Below are 25,312 nucleotides of genomic sequence, written 5' to 3' on the forward strand. Positions count from 1 at the left end.
AAGAACAAGAAGAACAGGAAAATCTGTCTTCTCATTACACATTCTTAACTTTCAAGTGTGAAAAAAAATCTATAGATGTTCAGAAGATAGATCATGTATTAAAAAAATTAACTAACTAGATTCGTTAAAATTTTCTATGGAGAGAATATTTTCCCTCTTCACATTGTTGCTCAGAACCTATACACTTAGACTATGTATTTTGAAAATACTGTATTTAACCAATAATTCTGTAGATGAGGTATTTTCCCCATCATATTCCTCCTGTACCTACAATTTTAAGTATCCTAGGTTTTCATGCGGCCACAGAACAATATCTGTGCCTCAGTAACTTCGAAGTGGTTGCCCTTCCAGCCCTCTTTCTGCTCAAGACTGAGGTCTCATGCGAAAGGCTGACATGCATTTCCTTACCCTGTCAAAATGAGCCTTAAGTTTTCAAGTAAAAGCAAGAAGAAACTGGTATCTCAGTTTTTTCAGCCAAAGTGGGTCATGTTCTCCGGCAACTATACACTGTGACTTTCAGGGCTCCTGAAGCTCTGCAATATTGCTTCTCCATGACAGAGGCTCATTCCTTTCTTACTGTCCGAAACCCTGCTGTGCCACAGCACTCAGGCACGCTACTGCAATCATGGGTAAACTGAACAGACATACTAAGCGATCCATTTAGGATATGGTGACAAGCAGGATATAACGTACTTAAAAAAACCCCGCTTCTTTCAAATAACACAAAAAGCACCAGCTATGGTATCTCACACAAATAAAACAAGATGTATCTTAACACGACTGGCGCTTTTTAAAGTACTTGTTATCCTAATTTAGACATACTCAGCTGTGCCTCACCTACACGCAGTCTTTATGAACCAATGGTGTTTTGCTCAAAACATGTTTGAGATTGGTATATTATCCATCTTCATCTTCACGTTCAAAATCAACAGTATGGAACCAAGTTTTATTAATTTTCACCAGTTTTAGCAAAAAAAAAAAATACACTTAGTTCTGCAAAGCCATAGAGGAGGAACCATACTCTTTGTAATATTGTGTTGGGCTTTTTTTAATGCTCACATCCCACCATGCACGCTCTTGAGTTGCACAAATTCTCCTGGAAGCAGTCTGTTCAGATGTTGACTTAGTCATAGTCATCCACCCGCTCATATGCAGGCAGGGAATACCAAAGGATCAGAACCGTGCGCTACAAGATTTTATGAGGTTACTTATGCTTCCAGGACACTGAAACCTCTTCGCAGTAACTTTCATAAGGGAAACAGAGTAGAATAATTCTTTTTAATGTATAATTAGTTCATTAGATAGTCATTCCTTATAATATGGTAGCAATACAGTAGTTGTAATGTTACATGAAAATAGGTATATGACTATTTATCTGTAATTACACATACAGGGAAACCACATACGGAAAATAAATGAGCTGCGAGGAAATGGATCTAACATGATCTCTCTGCTCACACACTGAGCAATGAGATACTGAATGTATAGTTTCTGAAAACAGAACTTAATATATGGAAAGCTACTTGCTTTTAAGCTCTATCACAGCCCAGAGAGAGATTAAAAAAAAAGGCAACGTTAATTCACATCATAGTCTTACCTAAGAATGTGTTTGATATATATTCCGAGACCTGATTGCCTGACCTGCTCATTTCAGATAGGTGGGTTAGCTCCCGGTTGAGCATTCTTTTAAACTGGAAAACAAAACAAAAAAGTGTAAAGTTAGCAATCAAGATGTATTTTAATTAGGATGAGAAAATGCAATCAATTTATTAATTGGGGAAAGAACATGACATTAAAAATGTATAAGATAACTATGATAAACTAAACTAAGATAACTATGAAAGCAAAGATCATATGTAACATCACTCTACCCTACTAACTTATTTGTGGGTTGGACGACATCATTCTTAACCTCCTAAAAGACTTCAAAGTGATTCAATTACTTAGGCACCGGGTCCTACTAGTAACCGAAAACTATTATAAGACATATGTATACACACAGATAATTAATATTACTGTCTTTTCAACTTTTTAATTTTAATTTGGAGAGGAAATACAAATGTATTTACATAGGACCCTTTCTCTACTAGGGTTTTCTTACCATATTTGTAAATCAATCTATTTGTGTAATTTTTGCAATTGATTTTGTAATATTTCAGGTTTATCTTACCTCTCATCATTAATCTACCCAAAGATATTTTACAACACTGCTCAAAACAATCAAAATATCTTACTGATTTTCTACACACCAATATGAATAGAGGTAGGTTTTATTGTCTTTGACTTAAAATTATCATACTGGATCAGCCCAATGACTTGACCACTTCAGAGTCTCAGAAAATTGTTAGTATCTGTATCAAATACTGCAGCAGAAAATACCCATCTGTAAAACACCTGCCTTTTCCCTCTAAGTTAGCTATTCACTCTAGACAGTCTGTAAGATAGAAGCGGATATTAACATTCCATGAAATGTGTAATTGATTAGGTACTCATCATCGAGCCTTTCTTGATTCCTTAGAGACTCCAGGGTTAAATGATATCTTGGGGCACTGCGTTCAACAAGGTAATTGCATAATATGGCTCTAGCTATCTTACATGCATTTTCATTGACTATAGCTCTGCCCTGATATTAGCAACAAATAGAACTCAGCAATATTTATTAGCAATTCAAACAACTCTTGCCAATGTTAATTAGCACCCATCTCACTACTAACTTTTGCCTCCCATTGTGCCATCCTTTAATTTTGTTGTTAGATTTCTCAGTAATCTTTTTTCTTAACAAAGCCAAATGATTTGTGCCACTTTCACCTTATTCACCCAGTTATGACTATTTATTACATCAAGCAATAGCTATCCTTAGTATATGTCCCCATAAACATTCCTCTATGTTCAAAACTGGTAATTTATTATTCTATACCAGATAAGGCACTAGACTAAACATTAACCACCTCCTTTCCATCCCACTGGAATCATCAAAGTCCTTTCTTCAAAGAGGCCTTGCATAGTGGAAGGTGTTATTTCTTCACAATGTCTTTGTAAGTCACCAATTACTGTATTGTTCACAGTGTGCCAAATAAAATTACCTTTAATGTAACATTCTAACCATTAGCCGCTGCATTTTCCTGCCATCTTGACATGTCATGAGCTCAGGAAGTTCCTGCTACAAGGACTGAATCCTACTTCAGTCACAAGCCAAAGGCTCAGCTTTGATCTTGGATATAGCTGTGTGCTAGCAAGTGCTCAACACATTTCTGAAAATTAGAACCATACTGCAGTTACACATACTATGAACTACAGGGCTATACATTCTGCACGAAACAACTATCAATCTCTATAGTGAGGTCTGATGTTTGTCACCAATGTTAAATGTTAAAAAAAACAAGTCAAGCTTGCCCAGCAGTGAAGTGACTGGTCCAAAAATACCAGAAGTATTTTTAAAAGCCTTTCTTTAAACTTTTAACACACAAACACTTAAGTCACACTTGCATGCTTTTTCTTCTGTACCCACGAAGGTGAGAAACTAATTATTTAAGGCAAAAATAGAAGATCTCATAGAATGGCTTGTCTCCAGATGGTATCCAGAAACTGCAGCTTTGAATTAAATAGTGTGTATGGGAATCTTAATAAAATGGATGAAGTTGACAAAATTGCATTAACTTTCAGGCCTGTCATCAGCATATCAGTATATTCTCTCTTCCTTAGTTTAATCCAGCTAGTTCACCACATCCCAACTAAATAGGTCCTTGTCTGTCTGGTTGTTTCCTAGAAACAACCAAGCCGTTTTAGATGATGCCCAACTTTGCGATGCTGTTTTTGCTGCAGAACAACACTACTGGGTCATGTTCTGCACTTTGGAAAAAGACCATCTAGCTACTGCTGGTATATACTCTTCAGGAACTCTCCTTACAAATATCCCAGCTTTGAAAGGAAAACAAATGCACGTTTGTTTGTGCCATGCTTTTTCTGCAGCTACCTGACACAGGACTTCTCCCTGCCCAGCCCCCACCAATCATAACTTCACATGCATGGAGTAGGTAGGGAAAAGGTTTGTTACTGCATACTGGGAATCATCTTGTGGAACTTATGGAGTGTATGTTAAGAATTTCCAACTAAATGTGTATTGTATGGATGTCCACAACAAATGGAAGGTGCATGGCAATCTTTTCTAATGCTATGTTCCCCACCAGTCTGATGCAAACCTTTGACTTCCCACCTCCCATAAGTAACCAGAACATAAAAGCTGAAGTGTCAGCATGAAACCTGTAGAACAGTCTGTGTTGCTGCAGACCATGGGTGTACAGTAAACCAAGTCCCTCAGCTTCTGCAAGGCCCTCCTGCTAACTGTGAATTCAATAGACAAGCCTTTGGCTTTGAAGAACTGTAGCAGCATTATTTTCTCATACTTTTTCACATGTTGCTGACACCACAGCAACAAGACTTCAATTGGCATTTATTTTGAAAACATCTGGACTAGGCAGTTTCAAGAACTGTTTTGATTTTCTAACTATATGGCAAAGCCTTATAACTGTCACCTACATTGAAACAGATCAAGTTGGAGACCATAGGCAGACAGCAGTTTCTGAAGAACAACAATAATGCTCATTGAGAACATAAAAAACCCCGAGAGATGAACACTGATCAAGATGTTCAGACATTTTTGTTGATTATACCCTGTTTCAGTGTATCTGTATGTTACTTAATTCTCTGATGTTTAATAACTTGTCCTTTTGGGAAAAAACATCTTTTTTCTAAAAACAAAACCAACCCAAAACATCCCAAAGCCCCTACTTTGTCCTGATTTTACCTGTTCCTCAAAGATCTCATTTGGGCCTAAGCGCACCCATAGGTAGTTGCTGCTTCAAAGACCATCAACTTTCCACGTATTTATACATCCCTGCACTATTACTTTATAATGAAACTCTTAACTCTCACGTGGGTCCAACAAGATCTTCTTGCAAATCAGAGTCAACACTGTTTCAGTCATCCAGCAGATGCCTCTTAAGTGCTTGAAACTTGGCTAGACTGTCCATACTCTCATCATTTGTCCTCTCAGAAATAACATCTAGCACTTTATTCAAAACAAGTCAAACAAGACATGAAACTACCTTGTCACTAATAGTAAATGTAAAAGATCATATTTAAAATAAGAATTCTAAAAAGCTGAATGCCATATACTTTCCTAGTTGAAGAAAATCAATTGTAACACATTAACTCTTGTTACTAATAAACATTTACAGCATACACTTTAATTATGATACTGTCAGCTCAGCATGGGGAGGAAGCAGAGGTTTTTGGCTGATCTATGCATATACTGTATTCTTCCTCAGAAAGAAAGGTTTTCCTGTGTTAAGACTAGACATTTTTAGATTGGAAAAATGACACGTATATAGCCCTTTGGAATATCACAGCCCTTGATTATAGTCTAGGAAATTCCCCCTGGAAATGGACAGGCTATGAAATGTCCATTAAGCCAATTATACAGTTCTCTACTGCCGAATAATGATGTCACAGCAACAGAGCAGTAAAGTACTGTCTGAAAAAAAAATCCTAAAAATACTTCCTTAGGCAGAATTTTTAAATTTCATTTGTTTCTACTGATTTTAATGTTCTTATTTTACTCTCAGCATGGGGGGGGGGGGGGGGGGGGGGAACCCACAACACGGGCACAATATTCAAGTAACATTAAAAATCTCCCAAAGTGACAAAAGTACATGTGCATTTTTACCTCCCTTTAAAAACCTAGGAAGTCTGACAGAAGGAGAACTTTAATACATGAGAATAAACATGTGTATGTTGATGAGACAAGAACAGTTTCCTCAATAGTGGTCACCTCCAAAGAATAGGAGGGATTGAGCTTGGTAGTTTAGGTCCTTCTGGGCTGAAGCCCAATGTGTGTATTGCTCTGCATGTACCTTACTGCTGTCAACCTAGGATAAATATACATGGGGTTTTTGGAGAAAAAAATAGGATACTTTTCTGATGTCAGCAAAGGTACATTGAAAAATTTAGACAAACTTTTGCAGCGACCATGTTCCCACATGGCAACCAGAGGACCGATATAATTTTGGGAATGCTTTGCACCTATACTAGAAAGAAAGTTCAAGTTCGACTCCAAAGACATGGAGAAGATCCAACTAGAGTCAATTCACGGCATGAAAAAGTTTGGGCTGCATACTTAATATGTATGGGGTTTATTGATTACACTTCAGAACATTTCACATTTTTTTGCATAAAGTTCCTGACTCAGTAACAAAAAGCTGAAGGGAATATGCAGCCTGCAGCTAGTTGTGATGGGAGAGGAAGCACGCTGAACCACCCTTGGTATAGATGTCCCTTCCTGGTAGGGCCTCTCCCACCCAGGCTTTCTGTTCCTGAATGGGTGATCTGCTGCACCCCAAGGACTGTAAAGAGGCTGCCTCCACTACAAGCTTTTGCATCAGCACAGAACGTGAAGCTAGGGCTAGAAGGTAGCCCATGGACCAAAAGCCTCCATCCTGCCTGTCCTTCCGTTTGAGGGTTAATCAAGCTCAAGCCCAGTGGAGGCTGGAACCAATCAATGCTCAAGAACACCCAGAGCCTTTCACTGCACTGGCTCCCAAACCCACATGGCAACAGATCCCAGTTTCAACCTTTCTGGCTGCCTCTTTTCTAGGTAACATTTCTAAAAGCTTACATGAAGAGAATACATCCATGGAACATGCATTCAATACTTGGAATGTTAAACTTACATGACGACATTTTGATTCTGAGATACCTATCAATGTTATTTTAAAAAAATGTTTGTAACTCAAAACCTGTATTATTTTGCTGGATTTTAAAAATCTTATACCTTACAAAAACAAGACAAGAAACTTAAAATAAGCCAGCTTTACAAATTCATGTAAGGCTTCTGTTTATACTGCTTATCAATGCAAAACTACCTTTGATTTCAGCACCATTCTTAATACCTACACAGCATTCTTAGTAACTAAAGATTTGGGTTGGAAGCCCATGTGTTTAATTAATATCAAGGTGACCCACTGGTTTTTTTTTTTTTACACACAAACTACAGTGAGGTACATATCTCTAAGCCTGGCATTGTGATAGTGGTGCTCATTGTTTCAAGGAAAGATACCCAATGAAAGCCAAGAGTAAATACTCGACAGGACAACCATCCTCCGAAATATAATTAACAACAGAGAATAAAATGCAGCCTGAAGGATAAAGAAATTACGGAAGTATATGTATAGTAAGGGATGTAAACATATATAATGATCTCTGACACTAACATGTCTCATTCTTCATTAGAATTTCATAAATACCCTAAACCATTTTTGAATGTCATAAAAAGCAGATCTTTGCTTCTCTTCACATTTTTCCTATAATGTGTATACTGTGAACTCAAAAAGCACTGTACTAAAATTGTGTTCAATTTATATTCTATTTAGCTTCTTAACTAAAATCATTGTCTATAGACAGTATAGGACACTGTCTATACAGAGGACATTTTTTTCCATGTGTAATCAGTTACAGCTACCATGCTCTCCGCTGAACCTCAATTAGCAAAAACTCTATCAATTTTAAAGGCTAAACAGTAAGAGTGAAATTTTTTTAAGACTGGTGATTGAATTTTTCTGATTTAGCAAGGTGGAACATGACAGCAGCTGCCTGGAAATGCAGGAAATACTTCCAATTACAATAAATACCCCACTTCTGGCTGAATGGAAAATAAATTCATCTTATTTTTTGGCAAATGAGAAAGGAATCCACCTAGCTAGCATAATGGGATCCAATTTCTTCACAGATGACTGATCAAAATCCTTGAGAATATACTGTAACGATTCTGCATTAGCAGAGAATGGTCACAATGACCTAATCGGACACAATGACCTAATGAGGGGTTTACATTTCTATTTAAAAAAAAAAATCTATGATAAAAGTAGGTATTAATACAAGCAAGCATAAGAGATTCAGTCATGTCAATATAATGCTTGTATCATTTTTAGTCATTTAATTCAACACTTGCGTTATTTAGTTCAGAAGAAATCAATTTTCTTTAAAATAGGATGGTTTGCAACAATTATTGTATGTCAAGCATAGGATGATGTTTCTTTTTCTTTTTTTTTTTTTTTTTTTTACACACTTGATAACAATTATAAAGGCAGCATCATTTTTTTAAGCACAAACACGTAAATAGGGCTAAACCAAAGCCCAAATGTGGTTTTGTATTAATACCAGTTCTGTATGTTGACAGGCATGTTGATTTAATTCCTTGGTGCAAAACTTTTCAATAAAAGAGATAAAAGCTTATTTAATTCTATTTTCTAGCAGTATTGCAGTTTCAAGCTAGTTCAAAGCTGCTCTACATAATAATGTAGATCAGTATCAGAAGATGACAATTTCCAGTGTTTTAATCAGCAAGCTGTCACACACACAGAGGCTACCAAAAAATGCTGCTGGCATACTGTTGATAATTTCACATTTCTTCAGCTATTAGAACCAGTGTAAGTCATGCATTCACCCATTATCCTCAGCCTCTTACTCATGCTCTCTCCTATTGTATGGTACCTCAGTTTTGAGGGTTTGGGGTTTTTTTTTAATCTTTTAATGTCTAGAAACACAGTTTTGTAGCAATCTTTTTTTAAAAAGAACACAGAGTTTCTTTGGCTTTAGACTTGGTCTGATTATCCACTGAAGCAACATTATTTTAAAAGTCCCAGCACACTTTCTACGAAAGACTGCATACTGTGCAGTTCATTCTCATTGCTGAACAAAGGCTTGCTTTTCTGACTTTTTACTTTATATTCATATTACTCATAGTCATACCACCCACAGATTCTCATGTTATCCAGTGATCATGCAATCATGCACCACAAATCAAGGTTCTTAAAAGGTAAAACAAAATCCTACCTTTATGTAGCCCCAGGAAACTGAGAGTAAATAGTTTGCCTCAGGCATTTTTGATTTTTTTTTTCAAAACGACCAATCTAAGCTAATCAGTTCTTTGCTATCTGATACTGCAAAAGACTTCCAAGAAAAGATTCCTTCTTTTCTCTCCTAATTCTTTTTGCTGATCTTCAGGTTCTCAGCAACTGTGTGCACAGGAGGCATACTGAAAAGAAATCCAACCGTGTGGTCTTCCGATTGTATAAATGCCATTTGTAAAACTCCAAGCATTCAGAAGCAATGTTGAAGAGACATATTGTACGAGCTGAAGAAATATCTGAAGAGCTAGGGATATGCATATTTGCTGAACACCAGGACTTAATGAATAATGTATGTCAAGATGCTCAGCTGCTGGAAGGACTTGCTCTATCAACAGCTACCAAATAAGGACCTGAAGGGGAAGCCACAAACAGTGCCAGTAATCCCTCCCATAAAGCCTAACTAGGAACCAATAGTATGTCACCCTAAAAGACATAAATCCGAGGGGCTGGTGACATGATGTACAGTAATTTCCCATTGGCCAGCGCCAGGACTCTCCTGGGCATGGGGTATTTCTTTTTTTTACGGCAAAAGCCATTTTATAATGGCATCCCCGCCTGCAGCATTCACACGCCATTCAAAAATAATGGGGTTAAGATGTCATTTCAGCAGCACTAACCAGCTCTCTTCAATGGACGCGCCATCCAAGCAGTTAAAATTAGTATTGTGCATATTCATGTGGATTGCCTAGCAGTTTTAATTTTTCATATGGAAGTATATTTTGAGGTTTTTGTGAAGAAAAAACAACAGAAATATAGGTATCAGGTTTCTTGAGCAGTCTGTGATGTACTGTAACAATGAAAATGTTTTTGGCTTTTATGCCATCTCAATTCAGAACTGATCTACTTAGACCACTGGGTCAGTCTGCCAGTTTCTACTGTTTTTTTATTTTAAGAGATAAAAGCAGTTATTATTAAGATAAAGCAAGTCATGCATCTTACAATTCCCAGTAAACGTTAAGTTTCTATGGTGAAGCTAGAAGTGAGCTAATAAGAGCACTCAAATTCTCACTGTATTTATTCAGCTTTTGCTCCTTCTGCCTTGGCAGATTAATATAATCAATTACAGCTATACATCATAGAAAAAAAAGGGATTAATTCAAAGTGGCATGTGTCAGTGAGCTGACTCAGAGCATTAAATAAAATATCCCACCATCTGCCATTCAGATACCAAAACTTAAAAGAAGAATGCATTATCTTGCACCACTCCGTGCAAGGCATATGCACAGCCACGTCAAATTTCTGAGTCTTTGTTGTATCAAAAGGAGGGAGAGTTTCCCAATACGACAATGGGCAAATGTCTAAGGACAAGCTGAATGAGGTGCGGCTTTCAGCCTAAGCCCACACGACTGATTCACTGGAAGATGCTGACCAACAACAGTCACAAGGGAGGTTTTGGCTGGAGTGGTTTCTACTTCTCCGGGTGATGCTACACAGCAATGTCAGCAACACTAAGTGCTTGAGGAAGAATTGAACCTGCAAATATCAATAGGGCAAAACATGGTATTAGCGAATTTCTTCCTCACAGGAGAGCAATGTATAGCAATGTGACAACTGGATACAGTCAACATATCACCCAGCACTTAAATATTTTCATATGGAAAGCTTACTGTCTTCCTTAAAATAGGTAATATAAAAAGCATGTGAATGAACACATTACTGATGCATTTTCTGTATAATATGCACAGTTATATCTGTCCTGGATCTATACAGGTAAATGAATATAAAACAGTTAAGTTTTGAAAACAGACCTGGGATACGGGAAACTAAGCAAGACATTAAAATAGCCGAAAAAGTATTTCTGAAAATACTTCTCCTGATTCTTCCAGCTCAGCTTTGTGAGGCTGAATATAAAGCTTGTCTACACCTGCATTGCATTGTTTTCTGATCACCGGCAAGAGAGCACTGCTGCCACCTACCCAGCATCAACACTGAGAACTGAACTGAAGATACGCTGCCTCCCTTCAGAAGGCAATTCCAATCACGACTTAGAAAATGGTAAAATAACAGACATTATACTCCTGGCTGCTCAAGAAGTGAAGCATGTGGCTGTTCGGCTGCAATAGCTACTACGAACAGACATTGGAAAACCAAGTTTGTAAATCACTTCTATTACTTTGCTAGTTTAAAGCTTGGTTCCTCCTTCAATCTTAGTAACAACTGTCCCCAACTGCACAGAACTTGTTTCACATAAGGAATATTTAAAATGGCTGCTACATAAATTACACTAGTTGTTTAGCATGTATTAAAAAAAAAAAAAATTCTTCCTTGAATTTTTTCATTCCCCACCAATGTATGAGACAAAGACATATCTATAAGAGTCACTGATTTAGTTTTTTGAATTTATTGAAGGATGGTATTTATACAGCTATTTAACTAGATAATTTTGATGTAAACCCACAAAAAAACATCTTCCTCCAATGTAGATATATGTTACAACAATTTATTTCAGCTGCATATTAACTATACCGATAATAGGAAATTACACCTGATATTGACAGCTCACTACTAATTTGTATGATTTTTCCAAGACCCACAGCCTCGACCTTACAGAACTACCAGTTGCCGTGATAGAATTTACTAGTACGACTTCATTGACTCAGCATGCCCTATGAGTTTGGCTACATGTTGAAGTATAACCTTAGAAATTTATAGTTGAGAAATTCACACCAGCACTGATTTACACCAATCATTTTGGCTGATTTTCATCCTCAATTCCCAGGTTGGAATGAGTGAATAATTAGCTTTAGAGGAGGTTACGGTGTATAGATGAGTGCACAGCAAATAGCTGCCACGCACAACCAAATACCTACAGTAATTCAAGATAAGAAAAACAGAAGTTAGAAATAAGTGGAAATCCCGCAACACGAAATGGAAATTCTTGTTTTCATCCACACATACATTCATGAAGACAAAACATGGGGGAAGAAGGGAATAATGACATTTTTCTACAATGGTTCCAATCAAGCAAAGAATATGGAAATGAGAAAGGTATCAGTTGAAATTATGGTACCTGAGCAATAAAATAATTAAGAAAAAAGGAAGTTTTTAATGAGCCCTGTTGTGCGTTTTGAAAGAATCAAGACAATGACCTTGAAAGGCAGAAAGATGATGAAGTCCCTTAATACCCACAGGAAATGTTAGCCATTACTTCATCAACAAGCCTGGACAACTTTCTCCACAGGAGTCATAAAAAGAGGTGGCAGAGATCCCAGGAACTGTGATGTTCAGCTTTAGTAACTTTTGAGAACTGCAAAAATGTTCATTTTGTGCCAATTAGAATTTGCAAGCAGGATGGCTGGGTAACTTCAGGACACTTCACAAAACATCAGTCTGGGTAAAATAATGGAAAAGCTGAAATACATATATTCTAGGAATTTGCTTGTTAAAGAACTAAGATGTAGGAATGCAATTAATGCAAGTCAATATTGTTTTATGTCTTTGAGCATGTAATATTCTTGGCTTGTTGTAGGGCATTTGATTTAGTACTGTATAATATCCTGCGACAGCACTCCCAGTGTTGAGAGAGGACACATTACATGGGTTAAGAACCTGATTATTAACCCATTTCTAACAACCATCAACTGGCTGTCTTTGTCTAATGGGTCAGTTTTAAGTCAGGCTCTGCAAGACCTGAGACTCTTTTATGGTATTCAATTTCTTCACTGGTGATCCAGAAACTATGAAAACTACTATGAAAACTTCCACAGTGTGAAAACTTCCAGAGAACAGAAAAATTGGGGGGGCAGGAATAAACTATGAGGATGTGGAAGTCATCAACAGCAGCCTCAGTTGTTTGGTTTGTTGACACCACTCATGTAAACTACATTTCAAGGAATTTAACTGCAAAGATACCCAGCAATAAGGAAAACTGTCCATGAGAACAAAATGGTGAACTACACTGACCAAAGCAGAAACCCTGAAGGGTTTATAGAGTCACAACAGGACATCTTGTAGTGATACTGTGACTCTGCCAAAAACCAACTGAGCTGAAACCAACTCAAACTCTGAACACGACACATGGATTAACAACAAGCATTATTAAATTAGCATATACCAGCAGTGAAGTGGTAGATTCTCTGCTCCTTGGTATCTTCAAATCAAGAAAAGCAGTCTTTTAGGAATGTATGTTTTAGCCAAATGCAAGTCATGTATTAGTTAAGCACAAGTCAGTGAGTTCAATAATTTTACAGTTATGTGCAAATTAGCCATCTGAGAGGCAGAGGAGATCCAGTAATCCATTTAGCCCCATGAGTCTATGACAACTCAACCTATCTCTCTAGAAAGTCTACCTTCTAAATAACTCATATCATGAAGGCTGTTTATACATCTTCTACGAACATGCTCTGCTTGAAAGCAACTTTAAGGATTTAGAAGCTGTGCATTTGTGATGAAATAAGGATTGCAGTGAGTTACCTCAAATGTTCTTCTTGTAATTGAAGCAGTAATCTCTACCTTGGTGCAAACTTCTGGAGCTGTCAACACTCATAAACTGTTTCTTGGTTCTCTATAAAGCTCTGTACCATTGCCATAGTCAGAAAAAAATTACTATTAACCTAAATTTTACTGTCCTTCAACAAGAATGTGAAGAATTTATTAGGTTGCTCTTTTTTTTAATCATTCCAAGTGTGTGCAAAGGCATGCAGATTTCACCAATATTAGCAGGGTTTTCATCCTTTTATTCACCTGTCATATTGATGGTCACAAATTGCCAGAAGGAACTATATAGCCTGTAAACCACTGTAGAGCATATAGACCGGAGTTATGGAATTCAAGACATTCAAGGAAAGCTCATTTCTCCCAAGACCCAGGACAGGGCTTCTGATACAGACACACATTAGTGACAAAGACAAGGAAAAGAATTACATCCTCAGCAGCTTGGGAGAAACCTTGATCCTATGAAATAAAGTATCTGGGTTCCTTTCTGGCTCTCGTTAGTAAGCAAAGATTCCTGAAGGTTCAGTCAACAGGAAAGTAAGATGGCAATGTTTCAGGCTTGAGGGAAAGGATAGGAAGAAGGCTGAAGGGCCACTTTGTTGATTCAGTTGCATACTTTTGAACTGTCCCACAGGAGACTTACAATCTTGGTCTTTCCTTCCACAGGTCAGTAATAGGTAATACAGGAGCTCCAGCAGAAATGTGCTTAGCTTTGAGGGCAGGAGAACAGTGCTTTTTAACTCTCAACTGCAACCCCTGGATTGATCATGAAGCTGCACTAGGAACCTTCAAAGAGATGTCTGAGCATCAATCCTGAATACAGTGTGCTGGATGTAGTGCATATTGTCTAATAAGTGGCAAAAAGTAGAAGAGGAAGACAGCTAAATGCATCACAGATTTTAGTTTTCAAGGTCATATGCTTTACAAACAGGAACAGATAGCCTGAACATACCTCGTGAGCAAATGAGAAGCCTGTTGGAAAACATCAAAAAGCATTTTTAGGCTGACCTCCACACCCCAGAGAACAGCAATGATCACCCATGTCAAATCTAACCCCTACTGGTCACAAACACAAGACTGTTTTCACAGCATCAGCCAACTCCATCTGGCATTTATGCTGGCATGCACCCTAGCAGAAAGCCTCCCCACAAAATGGAAAGTCTGCTCAGTGCTGTGAGACCACAGCAGCAAAGAATGGTCATTTCATCCAGCAAGCAAAGGCATGTGAATGGACTCAACTGAGCCAAACACTGAACTGGTCTGGAGGAAGAAGCAGGACAGTTAGGAACAAGGAAACTATGCTGAATCAACCAGCCTCACCAGACTTTTCTGGGTTCCACCAAAGACTCCCTGACTGGAAGGAGATAAAATGTAGAACTTAATTAAAAAAAAAAAAAAAAAAAAAAAAAAGGCAATTTTGCAAACACAAGGAATTGTTCCAGCTGCAGCAATCAGCTGCCACACAGCAAGTGAGCAGCAGGGGTGGAGACAAAGTTGGGTTTTACACTGATATTAAGAAGAGATGAACTCCACTGGTGGCTGAGAACCAATGCTGTAATTGGAACAAATCCCTAACTCTTCTGAAGGAGTCTCAGCTTTAAGGATCGTAAGTGTAGCATAATTATGCTGCTTTAAAAAGGTTTTCTTGGCAGTTTCCTGCTTGTCAGAATTACATTCATTAAACACGATGGAATAGCCTAAGCTATATCATTTTACAGATCTTTTTATTTGGGAATACGTAATTCTCATGCATCAAATATGTCACGTTGCTGAACAGACTGAGAAAACAACGTTACTCTGACTATTTTAGGGGAAATATGTAGTAAAATGCAGGAGCTGAGTTGTTTAATAAAGCGTTAGTCTCTTTTATTAATTTAAAGAAAAAAAAAGGGACTTTCTGGTAAAATACGTAATTCAGTGTTTGTATTTACTGCCCTCTAGTGATAATGTAAGCATTAGCTATGAATATATAGGAACACATCACACTTTTTTCAGACAAAAATCTCACAATGTGGTCCAGTAATTTTCGACCATACCACAGCAGGGTCTTTACAGGTATTCTCTACAACTGCAGTTATTTTCAACAAAAGCTCCTGAGCAATTGTACAAGCACCACAAATTACACCCTACTTCAACCCATGTTTTGGGGACCACCAGCAATCTTTAAGATGCATTATTCACCCTACAGTTTTCTTGCAGGAATTCTTGTACATAATGATAGAGTACAGTATGCATATAATGGTTTCAAAAAAACCAACAACCCTGCAGTAAATGGAGTTTAATTTCAACAAATCTTTTGCTGTTTACAATACTCTGCTATATATTTATTTTCCCCTTAATTCAATGCTGTCAAAATGATGTAAATTACAAAAAAGCTACCGTTAAATCTAATTTAGATCAGAGAAAAGTGGATCAGGGTGTCATGACAGCTGCAGTTATGACAGCAGATTTGAGGAGGCGGTCGCCCTAGCAGAAAGCAGTGATGAATAGCTCAGGTGGTTCTCTCTATCACATTTGGCAAGTGACAGAATCAAATGCGTAACCACAATTCTGTGGTTTTATCCACGAAATTACTATTGTGAACACTACGTGACGTGAACAGAAGGTTTTTCAAGTTTTGTCCTAAAAGCAATGTCAAAAAAAACACTTTACTTTTACTTGGAGATATATGGATACGTATCACATCATAAAACCACAGTACGTATCATGGTTTTATGCATGTGTCAATATGTACCCACAGTATATTGATACAAAAGCACAATACATCTGCATCACAACGGGAGAAGTGAAACAACAGACCAGAGTTATTTATACCTCTGGCCTGGAAATGCTTCAAACAAGTACCCTGGGTTAAGGCAATATTTTTTAAAATCATGCTTAAATTATTGTGATGTTAGTGGAAATACCTACTCCAATTAATCATATTAGCATATTTCTCAACAGACACCAAACCGTTCTGCTCGAAGTTTCTCTCTGTGTCTACAAAAGATGCTGGCACACAAATCAAATGGGTGCTCACCTTGGACTGGACATGAGCCCAGGGAACCTGGAGGAAACTGTGAGATTTCATACTTCATATTTTTTGCATCTACTCGATATGCAAAAATCTATCATATTTACGCAAGCTATTCCAATAGCATGGTTCTCTTGCTATTACTGCTCCGAACAACTTCGCAGGGAACAATCTAAAGAGAATCTTTCAAAACAGCTCTGGAAGAAGCCACAAATACTACCACGAGAGGGCCCTAACCTGAACTCTTTTGTAAGAGTTCACCCCTGTACTCGGCACTGGTGAGGCCGCACCTGGAATACTGTGTCCAGTTTTGGGCCCCTCACTACAAGAAAGACATTGAGGTGCTGGAGCGTGTCCAGAGAAGGGCAACAAGGCTGGTGAAGGGTGTGGAGAACAGGCCTTATGAGGAGCGGCTGAGGGAACTGGGGTTGTTTAGCCTAGAGAAGAGGAGGCTGAGGGGAGACCTTATTGCTCTCTACAACTACCTGAAAGGAGGTTGTAGTGAGGTGGGTGTTGGTCTCTTCTCCCACGTAGTTAGTGATAGGACGAGAGGAAATGGGCTCAAGCTGCGCCAGGGGAGGTTTAGATTGGATATTAGGAAAAATTTCTTTACGGAAAGGGTAGTCAAGCATTGGAAGAGGGTGCCCAGAGAGGTGGTGGAGTCCCCATCCCTGGAAGTGTTCAAAAAACGGGTAGATGTGGCACTCTGGGACATGGTTTAGTCTAGTCTACCCTTGATTGGTTTAGTGTGGACTTGGTAGTGTAGGTTAATGGTTGGACTGGATGATCTTAAAGGTCTTTTCCAACCTAAACGATTCTGTGATTCTATTCCATAATGATTTGTTCCCTTACAATACCCTGGCAGCAATTTGTTTGCTTTACAGTAATTCTTGTTTTTTTATGGAAACTGTAATTTGAATGGGGAAGTAGAAAATAAAATAGAAATTATTTAATTATCACTTCATTTCCAGGACTCACCCTAACACATCTCTTGTACAAGCTGTTCAGCCTTTAATGTGACCAAATGTCAAAACCAAATAGTTCTATAGCTCATCAGAAGACCCGCTCCCTGTCCTTTGAACCTCCTTTTAGGCGGAGTCCTCTCTTGAAAGAGCAGAACCAACCAAGACCTGTCACATATGGAAGAGAAAAAACATTTATGCCCCTTCCCTTAATGCATGTATTACGTAAAATGTATACATAGTGACTTGTACAAGACAGTGAAGTAGTCATAACAATTCCCAAAATAAAATAAGGAAAAAAAAATTAAAACAAGTGAAAAATAAATCAGATGTGGGACAAAAGAAAAAGATAAGACCTCCTCCTTAAAATTGCATCCATGGATGGCATAGCAACTCATTCATAGCCACATCCTTTTGTCCATTTTTTCTTAGAGAATGCTGTTGCGGAGGATCTGCTACTGCCATTTCTAGTCTTTCTCCTCAATTCTTTGCATTACACATATCTATTCCTGTCTTAGAAGCAATGATGACGTAACAGCCAGAGCACTGCTATCACGTTCACTCCTTCCCCTTACCTGCAAACAAAAATGCATCCTGCCTCTCCACCTGATCCAGGCAAAGTGCAGTGAGAAAGCCGGTGGAAATCTCAGCCTCAGATACAGCCGCACAATTTAGCTTATACCATATTTTGTGTTTCATTGAGCTGCCACTTCCGTGTCCTGCTTTGAATCCGGACATTTTCCAAACAACATGTTGATACCCACTCCCCAATTCCCACAGTGTAGCCCCAGCCAAGGATGCTTTGTCAGGGCAACTAATAGATAAAACTGGCAAGTTTTGCTGTAAGTGGAGTCTCAGGGCTGCTTCTATGCTCCTCAGCAGTAAGCTGCTATGCTTTACAGACACTTCAACATGCTTTACAAAAAGCAAAGAAGAAAAACGAATCTGACTTGAAAGACCAGTGTGATCTAGCATATCCATCTCCTTTATATGGCTATGCCTACTTCAGCGCAGCTGTGCAGAGACTTTCAGTCCAAAGGCATTTAAGAAAAGAAGAGTAAATGTGTCAGAGGTACTGCAAAGACATAACACTTCAATAATGCACCTAAAATTATGCAATATCAATGTTGAAGGAATGCTGCTGTTAATAAAAAGCAGTGTGCCATGGAGATACATGTGCTCTTAGCTCCAGCTAAGCACCCGTGCCCTGCGGCACAGGAATTCCTACAACTTGTACATGTTATCCCAGCTACAGCAACTGCAGATACCTTTTCTTTATGCTTATTTGCATAAGAAAGATTTACAAGCTACATCAGTGTAACGTCTCATAAAGATAGCTGTATTATGGGATAAAAACACAGTGGACAACTTGTGCTAAATCCATAAAGGTATTCACACTAGAGAAATTATAAGGGTGATTTCTTCTAATATCAAAATGCTCCTCTGAAAACAAGTACTTTGTCATTTAAGTATTGTGAAAAGAGAAACAGGATTTTTTTCCTAAAATGTAGTTTTTGGGAATTATAACATTTCTCTTCTTACTGAATGGAAAAGATTTGCCTTTAAACGTATCTGACAAAGTTTTTCCTCCTTTTCCTAGTTCATGTCTAGTTAACATTTGCCTAGTTAACACTGGCAGCCACATCTGACAGACATAGTAGGTTAAAAAATACAAGTAAAAAATTCCAGCTTGCCACCAGTTACAAGGAGTCATACTGTACTTATTCCTTGATCATCCCACAGATCTCATGCAACTCTAACGCTGTTACTCACAAACGATTTAAAGATATCTAGAAAGAAAAACCTCTGCAGTTTTTCCCTCCTTTTGTCCTTTACGACGGTTTTTTCCTCAACTTGCATGTCAATTTGGGCTACAAAGTAGGTCTGTAATAAAAGGAATATAAAATGCAGAACCATCTGAATAACTCAGATATATTTTTTTATATATATATATACACACACACGCACCCTGCAAGTAAATACCTACCCCATAAGTATCTACTGTAGCATATCCACAAAAGAGGTCTGTACCCACGTGACGCATTTTTGCAGACAGCTATCTCTAACAAACGTGCAAAGAGGACCAATAACTTCACTCAAGGGCTGTGATGGCACACTCAACCTAAGACTGATAGAGCCATACCTGCAAAAACTGAGCTTCATGGATGTTGCCTATCTCACGCAGAAAAACTGGCTTGCTATGTGAGGACAAAAAACAGCTTCACTGGTATTGCTGGATTAATCTTACTTCTCCTGTAACGTGACATTCTTATTTTAATGAGGTGTTCCTACTGTAGACCTGGCCAAGCACATGCTTTTAATAGTTCATCAGAAATCTGGTTGAATGGTTGCCATTTCATACTAAAAGAAATGAGTCTCTTAATCATGTCTTAAAGCTACAGTCATACTTAATGTATATACTGTTCTTGTGAAAAAGCAAAAATTAAATATGACTTTTTTTCCTATTCCAATATATATGAAAACCAAATACGAACCAAACTAGTTCCTACCCTTCTAAATACTATTGCTCAGTTTACAAAAAAAGACAGAGGGTAAAAGCCATCCTACAAAAAAAAGCAATGTACTACAAACAAAAGCAGAGAACTGTGAACTGTAAAGTAACTACTAACACTGCAACGAGCTCAGCACAGCTCTGATATAAACACACCTTAGCAAGTGCCTGTAAATCATCCACAGTAGATACCAACGTTTTGAAAGCAGAGTGCAAGTTGTTTCATGCAATAGGCTCCAGTTCCTATTAAACCGTGGCTGTTGTATTTGTAACTAAATTGCAGGTGACAGTGTCATTGTTCTTTCAAGGAAAAACTCAGCAAGGGTTATTCTCCAACTAATATTCATTCCAATGTGTCCTTCATACCTTTCATTTGATTATTTAGATGCTCTAAACATGCTCTAAATCTATGTAGATTCACAAAAAATTAAGATCTATCCGTCCAAAACAGGAGAAACAACCAGTCTCATCCATTACACCCTTGTCTCATGCATACAGGGAAACACACAAAAATATAATGCTACTTTTTTTCGTCCAAGTGAGTGCTTCACTCAAATACCTCTAGGTCAAATTAAGCAGACAAGCACAAACCCCAAGTGGTTTCCAGTCCCACAGTCAGATGTACTGTGAGGTTGGGTTTACCGGTACACAAGAGAGATGGAGACAAGATAACAAAACCAGGCCAAAGAGAGCTGTGTAGTTTCCTGAATTGCATACTTATTACCTGTGTGATTTAAACCCCTCTTACAAGAAGTTTCAGCATTTGCATGAGGAAGCTCGTGGTATATTCATGTTTCCTTACTTCTGTGCCTATTGGTACCAGTCGTTTGCCTCTCTATCCTACACATAGGATCCTAGTGTCTTTTTGGGCACTGACTTCTTGTGTTGTGGTGACAGCGCACAGTGGGGTGCTGCTGCATTTGGATCATGCAGAGCCAACACTCTGCTCCGTCACCTGGTGCTCAGTTTGCCAGCTGTGGATGCCTGCATGCCTGGCCAGGGTTTGGCAGGTTCAGACCAGGCTACGCTGGGGAGGCGCTGGCTGAGTGCTGGTAAGGAGGAGTGACGCACCCATGCCTGACGGAGAACACTCCTCACTCTCCCATGCCAACACGGACGGGTTCCTTTGGGTTTGGTAACCCTCTTTAACCTTGTGCAGGAGCAGAGCGGGCAAGGGCTCAGACTCACAGCTGAGTCTCAGCTGGGCAGCAACCAACAGCTGAGAGGCATCTGAAGAAATGGACTGTTAGCATCCTTCATCTCTAGCTGCCGGAGTTGCCATGTAGTTCATCGTTCATAATACAGACAGGAAGGAACATCTAGGATCAAACTTGCTCAGGAGAGCATGCTCTTGGAAACTGAAAGCATCAGGAACAACGACTGAGGGTCAGGAGACGCCACTGGATGCCTGGTTTTTCCATGACTGCAGACCTGGAACATCACTCTACCCTGTGAACATTTTGTTCCTTCCCACCCCACGCTGTGGACTGTTGCGAGACGGGGGCATTAACCCAGAACCACTCTCGCGCTACGTGGCTCATGTACCCTCCAGGCTGGAGCTGGTTCTCGTCTTGCCAGCTCAGAGCCGGTGGGCTACAGCCAGGAACCCTCCCAAACGCTGCTGGTTCTGCACTAAGTTTTATTTAAGGTCACTACAGGGAGCTGCTGAAGCACAACTACTACACCTATTAGTCTCCAATACAGTCTCATCACAACAGCTGAAAGGATTTTGCAGGAGCCCTCTCACCTGGCTGAATTTCACTTCTAACGAAGTGAAAATTAAGACCAAACAAAGCCCCAAGATTATCTGAAGTCACACAGTACACAGGAGTATAAACATATGCATTTCTCATTAGCTTTGTAGAACTGGATTTCAGGTGAGAGGCTCCCTTTCAGTAATCCTACACCTTTTTTACACTATTTTTGCATTATTCACAACTGATTGTCCAAATGTACAAAATGTTTTTACGTTAACTTTTCTAGAAGAATAAATAGTATGGAATATACAAATAGATATCAAGGTTGTCTTGCCACCTCAATGTAGTCACCCCTCAGTAATGTTACTGTGGGTTGCTCCTGAGCAATCCTGGTTTGACAGAGACCAATAAATCATATTTACAAGGAAACAATCTTACTGCTAAATCAGTATTACCTTTTAAAATGCTCAAATGAAGCTTGTATTTAGCAATATTCAGTATGTACTGTAACACTATATAGTAATCAACTTTTGTAAACACTGCTCTTATTCATGGTTTATAACCAGTGAATATTTTCTATTTAACAATGATTAAATGCACATCAGTAATGAATTAATTAATATACTTTAGCTTTGATAATTTAGGTCACTTATAAACTTCTATAGCATAGCAAAGCATTAAAGATAATTTCATTTGAAATGCAGGACCTCTGTTTAATCAATGATAACCCACAAGCACTTATTTTCTTTTCTGAACAGTAAACTGTAATGAATCCCGCAATTCAATTAATGCAAAATTAGAAACCAAAGGCAGACTGAAAATCATGAAAATAACCACACACTGAAAACAGATTAGGTTCCACTAACAAAAGTACATCATTAGATTGGGGTATATTCTCTGAATATTGAACTTGCAATATGGATACAAAATACACAGACATTATTCAAATAAAAGATTATCTATTAACCTTTCAATATTACTAGGTACCTTACCAAGAAACAAGGCATTTTTCATATTTCAGTCCTCTTAAACAGATACTTTAAGTCTTTATAAAAATCATCCCTAGTTTGAAAAACATCTTAAAATCAAACAAAACCAAGATGCTCTAAATAGATACGGCATCATCTTCAACTTTGGCTTGCCTTTTTACTAGTAAAAAAAAAAAAGCTGGGAAAATCTGGCTGCTTTTTGCCCATTTACACATTTACATACAATGTTTGGAGCAGCTGGAAAAGCTCTGAACAGCACATGAAACACTGGAGAGACCTTGGCGGATGCAGAAAGACATCAATCTGTCCATTTACATGAGGGTTCACATACACAGACAAGCCCATTTTTGCCGTAAGAAGGACAGAAATGTTAAAAAGGCTCACGGTCTGCAATCAATTAAACTTCCTCCAGCCCTCCAAAGCCCCTGCTTACCAGCCAATTCTACTGTTTATCAAAGAGATAACGATGCTAAATAAAACCAGCTATGGGCTCCATCCACAGCCTGATGAAGTAAATTTAAAGACTCTCATTAGCTCCAGCAGGCATTAAAAGATGAAGTTCTAGTTGAATCTGAACAAACTGTTCAAATGCCCCAGGCAATGGGAGTGATGCTCTAGAACTGCCTTCCAGCCCTAGCAGTGCCATACTTTTGCTCAATCTCCAAACCAGAGAACAAAACTGAAAGAGTGTAACAAGTGAAGTTCACCTGTATGGGACTGCAGAGTTAACTAGGGAGTTTACATCTTGTCTAAGGCACATTCCATCAAAAATTAATTAGGATGCAACACTTTGTAACTTCAGTGAATACTAAAGTTAACTTCCATAACCACTTCATGAGATTGATATTCCTGTCCTATTAATTACTGCTTAATTTAATGCTACATGTGTCAAAAGCATATTCCTAGCTTTTAAAAACCAAACGTGCTGCTGATTTTTAGACTGTTTTCTCAGCATGCATTAGGTGACGTGAATTCCCAATATTGCCCAGTCCACTGTAGGCACAACACATACTTTTCGGGACTAGAACAAACATTTGCCTTGTCTATTGTTCAGCATACTGCTACATTAGTCACCTTATATTAAAATAATGGTATTAATACATAAAGTTCCAGGTCTTGATTAGAAAATTTTCCAAGAGCAAAAGGAATATGAGGCAAAGCTGAGCTATTCATCCGAGTCTGCAGACAGACTCCCTGAAGCTCGCTGGTAGTCAAAAGGTACAAGTCAGAATGGATCTTATCACTTCCAGTGCTGCCACCTACGAGCCCGTGAGCAAGCCAGCCAGCAGATGCCGCATGGGTCAGCGTGACTTTTGCTGTTCAACAAAGCTACGTGCATCACCAAAGGCAAGACACCATTGCTGGGCGGGATGCAGGGTGAAAAGACAAATTGGGGAACAGACAGATTTGTGTAGAGCATGCTATTTCACAACAGTCAAGACACTGTAGAAGGAACCTTAAAAAGAAAACAAAACCAAACCCCACATGACTCCTCCCTCAAGAGCAATTAAGGCATGGTTTCATACCTAGGCACACTGTTCAAACAACAGGGTGTAACAAGATTAAGACCAACACCTGTCCTCTCATCCTCCACTTAGGTCAGTCAGGCAGCTTTAATTTTCTACAACCATGACATTTTTCAAGCTCTGATAATAACTGCAAAAACAAACTTAAAACCCCTATGTACATCAGCATGCTTTTATTTATACCACATCTAGAAAAACTGAAAGACACATGAGCATAGAAATAGTATCTACCTGGAAAGACAAAAATTCACAACATAGCTATCAATTTTTTTTCTTACTGCAGTTCTACTTTATCCCAAAAGCCCAGTTTTATTTTGTATTGTTGTATCATTCCTATAACCAAGCTATCTTTCACAGCTCTGTGAAACAAAGATCAGATTACAGATGTATATTCCTGACCACTAAAGGAAAATTACTTCTTAAGTTTTAGCTGCCAAATGCCAAGTTTCGTTTCTGCTGAAGTTTTCCAGAGCACTTCATCTTCTTGTACTTAAAATATAGTCATTCCATTTTAAAAATCAAGTTCTGTAAACAGGGATGTACTGAAAGCTGTGCTAGGAATGCCAAGCTCTATGTTATCAACCAACTGCATCATCTTCACAGTGATGAGCTTTAAGAGCTCTCCTATAATAAATCCTCTGAAACGTTTTCAGCAACAACTAGAAAGAGCTGCAGAAAATCACTCCCAGCTAACACATGTACATATTTGTTTTTACTGATGCTAAAAAATGAGGAAAATGCAACTAATTACCAAATTATGAAATGCAATCTTACCTGGGTCCAGTATTCAGACATACAAAACTTTGACCATGCATAAGAGTACAAGAAAAACAGTCATTTTACTGAGAAATCTGAGGTCTGGGCTTTAAAGTTTATGCATCCAAAGAGATATTCTATGATTTGTCAAATAATTAATCACATTAATATTTCTCAGGAGTAAACGTGCTTATAAATTTTCCAGCTAAAGTTTCCATTGCAAGTGAAAAATAATTTCATGTAAAGGCACCCTTACATACTGAATTTCAGATTTTGTTTTTTGTAAGCTCTCTTCTTGCAAGTAGTGTGTTTCAGAAAACCTCTGACGTGCACATACAGAACAGCTTTGTAAATCCAGCAAAGATACTTTCTGGCTTCTTGTTGAGCCACACTAGCCTGCATTTACTCCAAAATGGCACCCTCATCTCTGCTTGTTGCTATGGCCACACCATACGTC

At 38.4% G+C, this 25,312-nt stretch overlaps 1 protein-coding gene across 7 annotated transcripts in view; it reads right to left on the bottom strand.

Moving 5' to 3' along the window:
- PDE4D (phosphodiesterase 4D) overlaps positions 1 to 25,312 on the bottom strand; it is a 424,494-nt gene that overhangs the window by 12,271 nt on the left and 386,911 nt on the right. For 6 of the 7 annotated variants that reach the window (XM_075727013.1, XM_075727014.1, XM_075727015.1 and 3 more), the window contains one exon: positions 1,598 to 1,691. In XM_075727013.1, the coding sequence (XP_075583128.1) occupies positions 1,598 to 1,691 (94 nt within the window). Of the gene's footprint in view, positions 1 to 1,597; positions 1,692 to 8,889; positions 8,938 to 25,312 lie in introns of those variants that run through there. The other variant, XM_009480706.2, reaches the window with a different exon arrangement.

The sequence above is a fragment of the Pelecanus crispus genome, chromosome Z (genome assembly GCF_030463565.1).
Source record: "Pelecanus crispus isolate bPelCri1 chromosome Z, bPelCri1.pri, whole genome shotgun sequence".
Taxonomy (NCBI): Eukaryota; Metazoa; Chordata; class Aves; order Pelecaniformes; family Pelecanidae; genus Pelecanus; species Pelecanus crispus.